Raw genomic sequence first — 16,185 nt, 5'->3', positions numbered from 1 at the left:
ACCATACTTCCCCCGGAACCCGAAAACTCAGGTTTCCCGGGAGCTGCCCATCGGGTCATCGAAGTAACGCCGGCGGATCGCTGGTTGGCATCGTTTATGGTTGTGACTAGGGCGGTATCTGATCGCCTTCGCGCCCACAACTTTCGTTCTTGATCAATGAAAACATTCTTGGCAAATGCTTTCGCAGTGGTTCGTCTTGCGGCGATCCAAGAATTTCACCTCTCCCGCCGCAATACGAATGCCCCCGTCCGTCCCTCTTGATCATTACCTCACGTTCCGAAAACCAACGAAATAGAACCGAGGTCCTATTCCATTATTCCATGCACCACTATTCAGGCGCCAGGCCTGCTTTGAACACTCTAATTTTTTCAAAGTAAACGCTCCGGCACCCCGAGGCACTCAGTTAAGAGCACCAAGGAGAATCCGGCGGGGAGGGCCGGGACGAGCAGTGACACGCCTCGCGGCGGACCGCAAGCCCGGTCCCAAGATCCAACTACGAGCTTTTTAACCGCAACAACTTTAATATACGCTATTGGAGCTGGAATTACCGCGGCTGCTGGCACCAGACTTGCCCTCCAATAGATCCTCGTTAAAGGATTTAAAGTGTACCCATTCCAATTACGGGGCCTCGAAAGAGTCCCGTATTGTTATTTTTCGTCACTACCTCCCCGAGTCGGGAGTGGGTAATTTGCGCGCCTGCTGCCTTCCTTGGATGTGGTAGCCGTTTCTCAGGCTCCCTCTCCGGAACCGAACCCTGATTCCCCGTCACCCGTTGCCACCATGGTAGGCACAGAACCTACCATCGAAAGTTGATAGGGCAGACATTCGAATGATCTGTCGCCGGTGCGAAGACCGTGCGATCGGCTGGGTTATCCAGAGTCACCAAAGGGACCGGGGCGAACCCCGGGTCGGTCTTGGTCTGATAAATGCACGCCAGACCGTGAGGTCGGCGCTTCTTCCGCATGTATTAGCTCTAGAATTACCACAGTTATCCATGTAGGATGTGGCGATCAAAGGAACCATAACTGATTTAATGAGCCATTCGCAGTTTCACTGTGACAGTTTAAACTTGCACGTGCATGGCTTAATCTTTGAGACAAGCATATGACTACTGGCAGGATCAACCAGGTAGCGAGGACGCCGTGGCGGCGAAAGAGCGGTCGCCGCCGGGAGAGGACCGCCGCGGCCGCGGGGCAGCGCGAGAAGACCCGCACTGCCGCCGCTGCCACACGGTCCCGCTCGACCGGAGCGCCGAGCGCCGCCGAGTCCGTCGCTGCCGTGAGGTGGGAACGCGCCGTGGAGATGGCCGCGAACCCTCGGGAGCCTGAGCGCAGAACTCCCGGCCACACCTGACCGTTGCTTCCCGTAAACGCCCGAACCGTCCCGTCAGGAACGGTCCCGCACTCTCACGACCGGACGCATCCGCCGGCAAGGCGGACGGCCGGGTCTCGAACCGCCGAGTCCGCAAGGCGTACTCGCACGCAGACGGAAGGGGCGAGCCGTCGCCGTTGGGTCTGCCGCTCGCTCGCCTCGAGCAGCGGGACCCGGACTGCCCTCCGCGGAGGGCCTGTCCCGGCGCTGGTTCCGGACGCCCGTCGGCACGCCCGTCCTCGCCCGCAGGAGCGGAGGAGCGGACGCCTTCCAAGCCGGTTGCGACCTCTGGCTGCCCTCGCGGGGAGTGGCAGCCTGGTCGGCGGGGTAGCAAATCGACTGGCGAGAGAGTGTGCGATTGCTCGCCGTCGATTCCCGAGCTAGTCAAAAAACGACCACTCTCTCAAGGTAGGTTGAGCGACCTACGACATGGTCAGACACCCTACAGAGCACTTTTTATAAAAACCAACGGAAGTCGGCCACGGGGTAGTGATCGGTGGCAAAAGGCGGCCGCCCCCACGGCCTGGCAGGCACCGTCCGGTCACCACGGACAACTTCGTGGCGAGGCAATATCGGAGTTACCAGTTGCCATTACTTACCACATAGCCACAACATCGGAAATACCAGTACACACGTAATGCATTGCACGGTGTACATCGGAATAACCTCAAAAAATAATACCAAATAGCCACAACATCGGAAAGACCGTACCTCATAGTTACCAGTACACACGTAATGCATTGCACGGTGTACATCGGAATAACCTCAAAATTGCCATTACTAACCACATAGCCACAACATCCAAGATCTTCCGAGGTACAGGGCTGCATGGCCCGCGCGATACCACACCAATGTCGGTAAAAAAAAAGAATACAACATGATATAGAATAAAGAAAAGAATCGGAAGAACCGACAATGTTCCCCCTTTCCCCGCCTATCGGCGTATAGGTTCAATCCATAGAAAGACCGTTATTGAGAGTAGTGAGAGTATTGCAACCATCCGCGCTTGGACGTGAACCAACACAGCAGTATGTGTCAGAAGGTTTACTGGGCCTTGGGAACGGGTCCCCGTGCACTTGCACTAACCAACCGCGCTTTGACAAATCAGATCGAAGACCGTGGCTGCAATGCAGCTCCGAGGGGTCGGTGCTAAGCTTTCCTCGCCGTATGGCTCCCCGGCCAGGTCCGGCAAGGCGCCGTGCACCGATTCGGAAGGGCCCGGCAACGCTAGCCGAGCCCGTAGCCACGCCAGCACGGGCCGCCGGCCTTGGCCCGGCGGAGGTTAGGAAGGTCCCCTCGCAACGAACCTTCTCCGTCCCTCCCCGGCCAGGTCCGGCAAGGCGCCGTGCACCGATACGGAAGGGCCCGGCAACGCTAGCCGAGCCCGTAACCACGCCAGCACGGGCCGCCGGCCTTGGCCCGGCGGAGGTTAGGAAGGTCCCCTCGCAACGAACCTTCTCCGTCCCTCCCCGGCCAGGTCCGGCAAAGCGCCGTGCACCGATTCGGAAGGGCCCGGCAACGCTAGCCGAGCCCGTAGCCACGCCAGCACGGGCCGCCGGCCTTGGCCCGACGGAGGTTAGGAAGGTCCCCTCGCAACGAACCTTCTCCGTCCCTCCCCGGCCAGGTCCGGCAATGCGCCGTGCACCGATTCGGAAGGGCCCGGCAACGCTAGCCGAGCCCGTAGCCACGCCAGCACGGGCCGCCGGCGTTGGCCCGGCGGAGGTTAGGAAGGTCCCCTCGCAACGAACCTTCTCCGTCCCTCCCCGGCCAGGTCCGGCAAGGCGCCGTGCACCGATACGGAAGGGCCCGGCAACGCTAGCCGAGCCCGTAGCCACGCCAGCACGGGCCGCCGGCGTTGGCCCGGCGGAGGTTAGGAAGGTCCCCTCGCAACGAACCTTCTCCGTCCCTCCCCGGCCAGGTCCGGCAAGGCGCCGTGCACCGATACGGAAGGGCCCGGCAACGCTAGCCGAGCCCGTAGCCACGCCAGCACGGGCCGCCGGCGTTGGCCCGGCGGAGGTTAGGAAGGTCCCCTCGCAACGAACCTTCTCCGTCCCTCCCCGGCCAGGTCCGGCAAGGCGCCGTGCACCGATACGGAAGGGCCCGGCAACGCTAGCCGAGCCCGTAGCCACGCCAGCACGGGCCGCCGGCCTTGGCCCGACGGAGGTTAGGAAGGTCCCCTCGCAACGAACCTTCTCCGTCCCTCCCCGGCCAGGTCCGGCAAGGCGCCGTGCACCGATACGGAAGGGCCCGGCAACGCTAGCCGAGCCCGTAGCCACGCCAGCACGGGCCGCCGGCGTTGGCCCGGCGGAGGTTAGGAAGGTCCCCTCGCAACGAACCTTCTCCGTCCCTCCCCGGCCAGGTCCGGCAAAGCGCCGTGCACCGATTCGGAAGGGCCCGGCAACGCTAGCCGAGCCCGTAACCACGCCAGCACGGGCCGCCGGCCTTGGCCCGGCGGAGGTTAGGAAGGTCCCCTCGCAACGAACCTTCTCCGTCCCTCCCCGGCCAGGTCCGGCAAAGCGCCGTGCACCGATTCGGAAGGGCCCGGCAACGCTAGCCGAGCCCGTAGCCACGCCAGCACGGGCCGCCGGCCTTGGCCCGACGGAGGTTAGGAAGGTCCCCTCGCAACGAACCTTCTCCGTCCCTCCCCGGCCAGGTCCGGCAATGCGCCGTGCACCGATACGGAAGGGCCCGGCAACGCTAGCCGAGCCCGTAGCCACGCCAGCACGGGCCGCCGGCGTTGGCCCGGCGGAGGTTAGGAAGGTCCCCTCGCAACGAACCTTCTCCGTCCCTCCCCGGCCAGGTCCGGCAAGGCGCCGTGCACCGATACGGAAGGGCCCGGCAACGCTAGCCGAGCCCGTAGCCACGCCAGCACGGGCCGCCGGCGTTGGCCCGGCGGAGGTTAGGAAGGTCCCCTCGCAACGAACCTTCTCCGTCCCTCCCCGGCCAGGTCCGGCAAGGCGCCGTGCACCGATACGGAAGGGCCCGGCAACGCTAGCCGAGCCCGTAGCCACGCCAGAACGGGCCGCAGGCCAGGGCCCGGCGGACGTGGGAAGGCCTCCTCGCAGTAGAAACCCTCGTCGTCCCTTTCCGGCCCGACCCGACCGTTCTCCTTGTCGATAACCTTCCCGTTCATAAGCAGGAAAAACCTCACCGTCTGCCCGACTGGGTCACAGACGTCGCTCGTTAAAGCCCGAGCTAGTCAAAAAACGACCACTCTCTCAAGGTAGGTTGAGCGACCCACAACATGGTCAGACACCCTACAGAGCAATTTTTTGAAAAACCACCGCAAGTCGGCCACGGGGTAGGCTTCGGGGGCAACGGGCGACTGCCCCCGCCGGCGAGGGGAGACCCGTCCCGGTCGACCCCGTTGCTCGGCCGCCCGCTCCACCCCCGCCGCTCCGGGCCCCGCCCCACACCAGACGGGTCCTGCTCGCTCGCCTGGCGGGCCCGGGGCTTCCTCCAGGGCGGTCGAAGTCGGGCGGGGTAGGGCGCTCACGCCCCCCGCCGACACCCGCCCCGGCGCCCGGTGCCAAGCCCGTTGGAGCTGCCTGGCGGGCAAAGTCACCGAACGACCCCGTCTTTTCACCACGCAGGGGTCTTACCCGTGCCACGCCGGCTCCATCCGCACCCTCCCGGACTCACTAGGCCCCAGCCGCCGTCCGTTACGGACTCCGGAAGAGTTGCCTAGTCAAAAAACGACCACTCTTCTCAAGGTAGGATCAGCGTCCTACGACCTGGTCAGACACCCTGGCGAAATCCGAAAGTCGGGGGAGGCCGGAAAGTCGCATGCCATCGTGTAGCAGGCGGTCTCAGGAGCAAGGAAAACCCAAACGCGGTCCGCCCGATGGCTTCTGGCGGCCGTAACGGGCTTGGGAAGCGGCCGCCCAATGGTTAAGACATAGCTAATAGTTAAGACATAGTGTATCGGAAGTACTTGCAAGTCATCGGAGTGACTCGGTGCCAACCAAGTGCTTTACGGGCCCTGGGCCCGTCCGCAGATGGAACGGTGCCTGCTCGCCGGTGGCGACGGACCTACCGCGGACCATGACGGCCAACGCCGGCGCCGCTCGGCCTTGAACCGCCGCCTCGGCGGCGGGAACGGCCCGACAACGCTTAAGACATAGTGTATCGGAAGTACTTGCAAGTCATCGGAGTGACTCGGTGCCAACCAAGTGCTTTACGGGCCCTGGGCCCGTCCGCAGATGGAACGGTGCCTGCTCGCCGGTGGTGACGGACCTACCGCGGACCATGACGGCCAACGCCGGCGCCGCTCGGCCTTGAACCGCCGCCTCGGCGGCGGGAACGGCCCGACAACGCTTAAGACATAGTGTATCGGAAGTACTTGCAAGTCATCGGAGTGACTCGGTGCCAACCAAGTGCTTTACGGGCCCTGGGCCCGTCCGCAGATGGAACGGTGCCTGCTCGCCGGTGGCGACGGACCTACCGCGGACCATGACGGCCAACGCCGGCGCCGCTCGGCCTTGAACCGCCGCCTCGGCGGCGGGAACGGCCCGACAACGCTTAAGACATAGTGTATCGGAAGTACTTGCAAGTCATCGGAGTGACTCGGTGCCAACCAAGTGCTTTACGGGCCCTGGGCCCGTCCGCAGATGGAACGGTGCCTGCTCGCCGGTGGTGACGGACCTACCGCGGACCATGACGGCCAACGCCGGCGCCGCTCGGCCTTGAACCGCCGCCTCGGCGGCGGGAACGGCCCGACAACGCTTAAGACATAGTGTATCGGAAGTACTTGCAAGTCATCGGAGTGACTCGGTGCCAACCAAGTGCTTTACGGGCCCTGGGCCCGTCCGCAGATGGAACGGTGCCTGCTCGCCGGTGGCGACGGACCTACCGCGGACCATGACGGCCAACGCCGGCGCCGCTCGGCCTTGAACCGCCGCCTCGGCGGCGGGAACGGCCCGACAACGCTTAAGACATAGTGTATCGGAAGTACTTGCAAGTCATCGGAGCGACTCGGTGCCAACCAAGTGCTTTACGGGCCCTGGGCCCGTCCGCAGATGGAACGGTGCCTGCTCGCCGGTGGCGACGGACCTACCGCGGACCATGACGGCCAACGCCGGCGCCGCTCGGCCTTGAACCGCCGCCTCGGCGGCGGGAACGGCCCGACAACGCTTAAGACATAGTGTATCGGAAGTACTTGCAAGTCATCGGAGCGACTCGGTGCCAACCAAGTGCTTTACGGGCCCTGGGCCCGTCCGCAGATGGAACGGTGCCTGCTCGCCGGTGGCGACGGACCTACCGCGGACCATGACGGCCAACGCCGGCGCCGCCCGGCCTTGAACCGCCGCCGCGCCTTGGGAACCGGCCGCCAATTCTCAATGGCGTTAACTCCGGGCTACGCCGTAGTTTGGCCGGTGTTCGCCTTTTTTCGTACCGACCGGCAAAGTGTTAAGACAAGTGGGTGTTTGGAACTAAGCCTCCTTGGGTCAATATATGCTATGGGCTGTGATCTGCTCATCACCTTGCTAGAGTCGATTCTTGAATCAACAATTTCTGCCTGCATGTCTTTCATGTACCTGTACTTATTTGGCTCTCTTTACACTTAGATCGATAATCAAGGCACTAATTGGAAACCGTCTATTATACATGAAGACACACAAAATAGTGTATCAAATTTCTATGTCAATCTACACAACAATAACATTTGTTCCAATCGACATAAAACTTTTCATCACATGTGTACTTGAATCACTGATTTTTTCCAATACCACAAGAAGTAGCCTACATTAGGTTTTCAGCACATTACTTTTGGGTAGAAAATATCAAAACATTCCTGTATGTTATAGATATACATTTACTGATTTAATCTGTGTTCTCAGCACAGTCTTCAGAGAGTCAGAGGCAGAGGAGTGCATAATCTCCTGCTGCAAATACCCTTAGCTGTCTTACACTGCCATCTAGGGATCAGATAAATCTCAATATCAGGAACGTCCTACTTCGAACGGCAACGGAATAGTTAGTTAGAAAATTTGGCGACACAGTGTACAGGAACATTGACAGGAGCGATTTGATTTATCAGAGGGCTACGGTAGCTGGATTTACCAGTTAACTGTTAAATCAAAGGAAAGATATACATGCATTCTCTAACTTCGTCATGGATCATGATTATCCGTCTTGAGAATGGTTTCAGAAGCTTAATTGCAGGAAATGTCGTTCATCCGGCCGTGGTCCATCCGGCCTTCGCTTCCTTTTCTGTTGTCACTGCCAAAACCTTTCTTGTGAGCGGCGAAAAACAGTATTTTTGCTCGTGACCTCCCTTCCTCTTTAGTTTAGTTTAATAGGATCCACAATGAGCTTAACAGCTACTCTTCTTGTGGTCCATTCAAAAACATGACAGGAACACATCATCATGATACAGAATATACATGTACATAAATGTTTTAATGAATACATTGACGTCTATATACAATATTGACAAATATCTAATTATTAAATACTTAACAGTTTCAAGCCATTCATCGTGCTGAACATTTAATACAAGAAGCGTTTTTTCTAAGCATTTTTTTTTTCTGGTCGTGTTTGATAACCATTGTTGCCTGCTATATGTTTTGTCCCAGGACATGTTTGTAGCGTCTCCAAAGGCCAGTCACTGCCTTTCCTTGACGTGACCTTAAGATTTGACTTACTTATGTAAGATGCCTGACAAGCCTTATGGTAGTTCGTTTCGGTAGCGATTAGGTCGTTGTTAACACCTCCGAGGATACGAAATAATTCCTCGTCCTCCTTGACACGATCAGCTTCTACAATACGTTGACATGATTCAAATGTTGACACATTGATGAGATCATTCACTTTCTTGTGTGTTTGCTTTTGGCAGAAGATACACTTTGAAAAGTCTAAAGAAATCGGACCGGCACAATGGAAGTGTTTGACGGATACTGAAGAGGAAGGTTTAACTGTTTCGCTCGTCGCTACAGATGTCTTTGTGCAACTTTTTGTGTACGGTACTTTTCCTTTTGGTGGATGTTTCTGTATTTCAAAGATGACATCCGCACGCCATCAATTGAAAATGCGTCCCATCAAACTGCAGCCCAATGAGACTGAATGATTGTTGTTACAATCCAGTTCGTAGCCAGAGTAAAACGTTATCTATTTCAGTATATACCAACAAGGTTTCCGGACACGATTCAGCTCAAGTTTTGATAGTCCGTATTTGTGTTTAGGTATGAAAAACATCTGACCTACCATAGGCCCAGACATCGCACCCCGCGGCATGGTGGTTAAAGATGTCCAGCCTCACTGCAGTGGTCCCTTTCAACTTTATTGGTACATTTACAAGGGTCGCTCTTAAAGAAATGCAGGAAAAAAACAAAATATACACATCTGTTAGCTTTACCTAAAACTTACACAAAATGATTGAGATACAAGGAATCAAAGAAACCTAAGCCAAACCCTCATTTTCGTACAAAAGGGATGATATGTTGCTCCACTCCAGCATGTGTATCTTTGGAGTAATCATTGCTCCTCCCTTCCGGCACATTAATAAAAGAACTTGGAATCACTCTCTAGTAGAAAAGGGCAGAGAGAACAAGTAAATATATCAATTAAAAAATTGTAATAAAAATTTTCCAGTTCCCCAATTGCTGATATTTTTCAGTTTTTTTATTGTTTTAACATTTTGATGAGGATTGATAATCGGGACTGAGAACCCGGGAACAGAAATCAGGAAATAAAAAGATAAAAAACAAGGCGGATGGAGAAATATATATTGGACCTGGGTGCAAAGTGGTGGGGTCGGCGTTGATTTCAGTCGGAAGAGAGAGGGGCGTACTGGAAGGGTGGGGGGGGTAAGTCTGTGATGACCAGAGGGGGTGATCACGGAGGGGGACGTATGGCTTGGGAGGATCGGTGTTATCAAAGAACTGTGAGGTAGGCTAAGAAGGGACGGTGTGTGAGCTGGGGTAGCAAGGAACGGTGATGGAGTCCAGTGCAGAAGGGGTGGTGACCGGGACAGAGCGGTTTGGCTTGGAAGGGGCGGTGTATGACAAGGTTTAATACGGATCGGTGGAGAGGTCTTTTTCATTACATTATATGTATGTTACATGTATTTTTCTACGTGTTAATGATTTATTTCAAAAATTACTTAGTACTGCCCCCCTGTTGTTGTTTTTTTGTCGCGTGAGTTGAGAGGGCGTTGTGATAGAGCAGGCCTTACCGTAATCAGACAAATCTTTAGGCAAAACCAGGCAAAACTATATAGTGCCATACCCAGCGATAAAAAGGTCTCAAAAATCCTCCCTTATCCATTTTGCAAATACTTGGACATGGCGTTAGATTTAAAACTAGTTCAATCTGTGCAAAAATACTAATTATAGAGAGTTCGTGATGAAAACGATGAACTCTCACCGGAAACTGCATAAAATGGCCTGTCAATAAAAAGAGGGACATACAACGACCAGTGAAATCATAACCTCGGAGGAGGTTAAAAAGTAAATACCCGACTTTTGTTAGCCATCGTTCATGCAGCCGCCTACGTGTGAAAAAATTTCCCGCTCGTCGTTGTGGGCCTGCTAAGAAGCCCTAAGCACCGTCAGTCGGACTAACCATTTGGAGTTCTTTGTATCAAATTGCCAGAGTCTCACTTTTTCGCAGCTCCAATGATTCAATGTTTGTTTGTTGCAGCGATAAGTGTTTACACAGCACAAAAAAGGCCGCATAAGAATTTGTCTCAATCTTCTCAGTCCTCGAAGTAAACGCCGCCTGGCACTCTGCCTCACAACTTAGTTCATTCTGTCTGTGTTATTCTGCAATGTTTCATCTGTAGGGGCGTCTCGTGTGTCGTCTGCAAGTTGTTAATCTTCTGGATGGTAATCTGAAACTGGTGTGTTCTATGTGCTGTATCATGGTCAAATGCGTCGTCTAATGGTGTGTATGTGTCTGCTGGTTGTTCAGTTTGAAACTAAGGTGTTGCATATGCTGTCTGCCTTATTTCTGCTTTTAATTGTCCTTTTCGCTCTTATTTTTCCTTCCCTTCTTCATAAGTGTTCTGGATGCTACTTCGGGCATCTGAAATTACATTCTTTCGAAAGAAGGCCATGAACAAATGAATAAACACAGAGTACGGTCTCCCAAATAATACACTCACTTTTTTTCTACTTACACATCTTCTTCTTTCACTCTAAAATAAGCTTATGTATCCCAGGGATTACTTTCCTGAAATATTTCGCTTACAATTCACGTCATGTATTTGATATTCTTTAGCCGTTTGTTTAAAACGGACGACGATTGAGGTACTTCAATATAACAAATCGACATGGCCTAACTGACAAAACCATTCTCCATTCTTTTTAACAATGAATTTATCTACCATATTTACGTGACAGAAGGATAAAGACCAATTCCAATGTCTAGTAGCTATGAACAGAGTAATTTAAAGTGGATCAACTTTCGGAATCACTGAGTACTCAACTCGACAAACCGTGGGTCGGACTTGTTTATGAAAGGCCGTCTCAAAACGTTCATACAGAACTCTCAGCCATCACCTAAGCACCACATGTGGATGTAGCAGTAATGATATTGCAAGTGATAATCTTTATGTTATTCACCTGATGAGGAGAAACAATAAACAACAACAGATCTTCTTTTGAAGTTTATTTTCAAAGCCACGGGGATGGCTTTAACCGTTCTTCAATGGTGTCTTCAGGTGTCATATCTCTAGCTGTAAGCTTCTTTCGTCACAATTGCTACAATGTGCTGTTTTTTCTTCTTCACAAATCCCAGATTCACCTGTAGATGTTTGTGGTCTAAAGTTCCCACGATGAGATTCTTGAGTCTGTTGCCACTGCTTTTGCAAATCCGTTGTTATTTGAAGGTTTAGATTACCATCCTCACTTATCGTCCTTCTGTACAAAGAAGACGACAAAATCAGATTTCAGCTCCGATCAATGATACATTCAGTTTGAAAGACAACGAAGCAAACTCAAACAATCAGATGTATTAAATTTCACATGTAGCTGGATTTATGACAGCCTCGGCAGCTACAAGGGAGATAAGTTTCCTGAGTAAGGTGCGGAGGACCAGCAAAATACCTAAGAATTATTTCAAAATGGTCTCTGGCAGAAAGTGCTTTATCTGAGGAAAAAAACGTACAAATGACAAATTTTAGAATATTGTATCATATCATATAGTAGTTATACAATTCATACTGATGCATTTACATGATATTTCATGTGAATATAACTATGCGCAGTTTCAGTTTTCAAGTAAAGCTCTCCAAAACATGAGAGAGAGAAGAAAAAAAGTCTAGCATCATGGAATGACTTAACTACATGCAGCCTGCTATTCTATATGTGTGACAGTCGCGGTGTTCAAAAATGGAAAGAAAAGTTTCAACATTAAGATACAGATCGATAGAGGACTTTCTAAACCCCTACAAACCAATGTGGTCTCTGTATGACAAAACGTAGGACTAAATTTAAAAGAAGAATAGAATTGAGTCTTTACTATCATCTAGTCTAGTATACAATATAACAAGTTATATTGAAATGAATAGATTGATGTACCGACACGGCGATGGTCCTATGGATGTATTCTAGGTACCCTAAGGCAGCTAGAACTTTCCTTTTGTATCATCATTTTCTTAGCAAAATGTAACAAAACACACAATACAAACAGAGATAATTACAGTGCAGGAAAAGCACAAGCCACAGATCCAAAACAATAAGGTGGAAATGGAAATAAGCTACAACGTAAATATAGATAATAGCCAATATACGAACACAATAGCAGGATAACAAAAGGTGAATAAACATAGCAGAACGCTGATTTATTTACAGAAAAAAAATAATAACATCATTGCAAATAAGTAAATCAATATCAACTAAAGATGACAAAATGTTGTCATCAAACAGAACTGATGTTGACAAAATCAATGGTAAATGGGTATGACAAAGTCCAAATTAACAAAATTATCAGAACTTAAATAATGAATAAAACTAATCCTAACAAATCAATGGGGAATAGATATGACAAAATAAATGTTTGCCAAACATGACAGTTGTTACATTCCATCAAAATTTCAAACAAAATCTACGCAACGTAACAACGATTGTTAGAATAGCGGAACTCTTGGGTGCAGGTCCCCCATCATATGTACAAGGCCACAGATATTGTCACTTCTACAATCCTTGGCAAGTGCTGGATTTGTCCCATATCAATTAATTTGACATACCTGTCCAGCTTGCCGTGATGCAAAGAACGGAACATTTCTTTACCTGCCGAGTGGAGTCTGCCTTCCTGAGTTTTTTCCGGCTCACCTCACCTCCGCTCGTGATGCTGCTGCCTTCTTTACAATATGTTATTACTGGTATAGTTGTGCCATGGGTCTTTCGGGCACATGTACACGAAAGCAACTTCTCATATATGTTACGGGAGTTGCAGAGACTTCTAAAAGTTTCCGGACTTCCAGTTGACATGGATTTTAAATGGGTGAGAAGCCCCTCTTCATCAAACTCTTGTTTCTTCAATTGCCTTTTTTAAAACATCATTCTTTTCTGCCATTCGTTCTTATGATCCTTCGAAAGCCTACTCCCATGTTTCTTAGTACTGAGGCAACCTGCGTTGTAATCTTCTGTTGTTTGCAGTGCTCTCTATCTTTTACTTAATTCAAAGATATCTACTACACTTGCCTGTGCTCATTTTGTCTCGGTATCTCTTGCACATTTTCATATTTGTTTTCTCAAGTTGGAAGTTTGCCCCCGGAACTTTTGTCATGGCTGTGCCTAATAAGATCTTGTAAGTGGTTTTGATATGCTGGTTTATTGATATGTACAGCTGCCAAGTAGAGTCCATCTTTGTTGAGAATTAAAATTCCATATTGATTCATGTTTTGGTTTTAGAAATTCTCCGCAGTTTTATCTAAAGGTGTAGAGCTCGTAACTAATCTGTCCCTGTTTAATACAAAGCAACGTTTACTATATGATATATAACACAACGACAGTTACATTGAACAGCTTGTCACACCTTAACATTTGCATAATGTCATTTGAAGGTATCTAACGAGGATTACGGTAACTCTAATTAACTTGGTGACGACAAATTTTTTCGACAATAAGAGTACTAGGAAGAAAGTTTATAAACAGTTAAAAAAACAAAGGAACCGTTGCTGTTTTTATACATGTATAATGAAATAATGTTTAAAATCATTATGATTGCTGCAGGTCAAGCCGAACCTTTAGCACGCAACACCCTTTCTGTTGTAGAAATTAAAAATGACAATAAAGCAAGTAACTTTTGCAAGTTATGCCACTTTGCTTACTGTTTTAAATATGAAATTGATCCCATTGCCTTTGCCCTGTTTCGTAGTTTTACTCGTAAGCAATAGAGTTCATAAAACTAAAGAATGTGTTTACTTGTAGCTTTATTGCTAGTATAAATGGGAAATTTCAGCGGTTCTTTCATATCCTGCTGTGAAGGTAAACATAACATACAAATAACCTGCCTTTTTTTTATTGGCTGGTTCCGGAAATCCTCCAGACCTATCGGAGCTGACTTCAAAAAGGTGTGCTTCAAGTCGACTTGTTGTTTGGCGGGGTGCTGTGAACAATTATTACTACAGTCACGCCATTTGTACATGCAAGAGCTTCTTTTGGAGTCAGTCCATTGTCTGTCGGTGCCAAGTCATGCTTGTTACCATCCTCATTGGCCTTCCTTTTCCTTGTCTTCTTTACACGTGGGTTGGATGATACTTCGGGCATCTTTGTCACTCACTCACTTCCATTAGCTAAAATTACGTAATATGTTATGACTTAATAGAGTAATACTACTTGCATATGTACGGGGTTCCTACTAGGGATAAACTCAAAAAGTAGGTTCACACACTGGTGAGAGAGCGAGCACACACTACCGAGGAGGAATGATGCGGAGCTTTCTATCACTTTATATCATATCATTCATACTTATGTGTTAACATGGCAATTCAGTTGCATATAATAATGCACAGTTTCGATTCTAAGCTAAGGATTTGTGGCCATCCACTGCAAATTACTTCTTAGCTGATAGATACAGCCGGACCTTCCCCACATGTTATTGAACAGTCGAACACTTCCTTCATTTTTTTAACTTCATAAGATTTGTTTTATTTTCTGTTATAGACATAGGTGAAAATCATGGTTTTGATGAACGACTGAATACCACCTATGTGAGACTTAATTTGGACGACTCTGCACATTATACATGCTTTGTGAAAGAACTGACAGCACCAGGTACAGACTGTGTGTGTATGAGAGCCTGGAAGACTTCAACAACAGATGTTTGTTTGTTTGTTTGACGTGAAGACATGAACATATACATGTACATGTATTTAACTTACAGAACAGGAATAGCACTAACTTATATTCTATCACAGTCAATGGGTCAGGTATTGATGTGTGACCGATACGGCCACAAATGTGCTTACAATGACAGACGCCGTAATGAGTACCGGGATGAGTTTTTTTTTTTTTTCAAGCTGAAATCATTATGTTATGTAAGCCCATATCAAAGCTATCGCAACGAATTACTCTTGGCTTGCTACTGGCTACACAAAAACGACAGACATCAAACGAGATGGTTATGAGTTACTAGTCTTCATGTCACTGGTTCAGCATTTCACCCTGTCTGTTCTTTTTCTAGAATGCTAGGTTGTTAAACCTTTCTTTTCCTGTCTTGCTATATCAGTTAATCGCTCGGCACTGAAGCCAACCTGCCCCTGAAGCTACCCTAGGCTTTCATTCCCCACCTTTACAGAAGTTATTCTGCTGTTAGCACCCCCAGTCTAATTTTTACCTACCTGGGACATATGGTAGCCTCCTTCGCAGACTTCCTATGAACAGCGGCGTATATATTGGGGGGGGGGGGGGGGCAAGGTTCTCTAAAGGGAGTTGTGTAGCCAAGGGAGTTGTGTAGCCGAGGGAGTTGTGTAGCCGAGGGACGCTGTTCATATCCAGTCTGCTTCAAGTCGGGCCCAGCAAAGGGAAATTAAAAAACACTTAGGGGCTATCGACATAGACTTGTGAACTCCGGCGTCCCCTGGCCCCCCAAAAACCGCACGCACCTCCCGGCAGTGAGTTGTCACGTCCCTGAATTCACCGACCCTGCCATTTCCTAATGGTCACCGGGATCACAATCGGTTACAAAAAATCAAAACATTTCAACTTACCACAGAAAGCAAAGATTGTTTTGTCGGCCTGGCTATAGGTCAAGGAAAGTCAATTTGTTACCAGATACACGTACTACCGTCTCGACGATGGTAGTGGTTATTTGTCCACTACAAGATCTTGTTGCAGACCATGAAAGCCGCCGTCAAAGGAGAGCTTGTTTCATGGGACTAGCGATCTAGCTTGCCATGGCAAATCGATTTGATTTCAATTTGGATAATTTCGCGAAGGAGCTGAAGATGATGTTGCATACTAAGGCAGGTATTTGCTTTCTAAAGTGATTGTCTAATTCAGCGACCTTGCATGCCAGCCCCCCCTCCCCATTTCTGCCGGTTCCGGACTAGATTTGAAAATCCGACAAACTGTCCGGCTGCCTTCAACAGAATAAATGCCCACATTGATTGAAGAGATAGTTAAACTAGCCTCCGTTTCTGACCCCGACTGGTGTGTTATCCATGTTTTGTTTCAGCTGTAAACTCCTGTAACAAACCAGGCGTGTGCCGGGCCATTCAGTCAATTGTTCCTCGCGTACGTGTGAATTACCCTTGCGCGAACATGTGAATTACCCTTGCGCGAACATGCCAATAGCTTCTATGAATGGCTGTCTTAATCACCTTTCCTTTGCTGGGCCCGACTTGAAGCAGACTGGATATGAACA

General features: G+C 50.0%; 1 protein-coding gene and 1 non-coding gene across 2 annotated transcripts in view; one reads left to right on the top strand and one right to left on the bottom strand.

The window, feature by feature from the left end:
* Positions 1-1,131, bottom strand: part of LOC136421292 (small subunit ribosomal RNA) — a 1,816-nt gene extending 685 nt beyond the window's left edge. The window contains exon 1 of the ribosomal RNA XR_010753420.1: positions 1-1,131. This exon is cut by the window's left edge and continues 685 nt beyond it. This is a non-coding gene — a ribosomal RNA (small subunit ribosomal RNA).
* A 1,407-nt stretch (positions 1,132-2,538) lies between these two features.
* On the top strand, positions 2,539-5,171 carry LOC136420301 (basic proline-rich protein-like). Its single transcript, XM_066407149.1, has 2 exons — positions 2,539-4,416; positions 4,677-5,171. Exons 1-2 carry the CDS (start codon positions 2,539-2,541, stop codon positions 5,169-5,171), a joined length of 2,373 nt encoding a protein of 790 aa, XP_066263246.1.
* Positions 5,172-16,185: the final 11,014 nt, after the last annotated feature.

This window comes from Branchiostoma lanceolatum, chromosome 15, assembly GCF_035083965.1.
Source record: "Branchiostoma lanceolatum isolate klBraLanc5 chromosome 15, klBraLanc5.hap2, whole genome shotgun sequence".
Taxonomy (NCBI): Eukaryota; Metazoa; Chordata; class Leptocardii; order Amphioxiformes; family Branchiostomatidae; genus Branchiostoma; species Branchiostoma lanceolatum.
The sequence above is the reverse complement of the archived record's forward strand: the minus strand, read 5'-3'. Positions and strand labels throughout refer to the sequence as shown.

Bases quoted from the DNA above. Each gene is read 5' to 3' on its own strand.
- LOC136420301 (XM_066407149.1), top strand. From the start codon at position 2,539: ATGGCTCCCCGGCCAGGTCCGGCAAGGCGCCGTGCACCGATTCGGAAG. The intron at 4,417-4,676 runs GTGGGAAGGCCT...GCCACGGGGTAG, and splicing joins CAGGCCAGGGCCCGGCGGAC to GCTTCGGGGGCAACGGGCGA.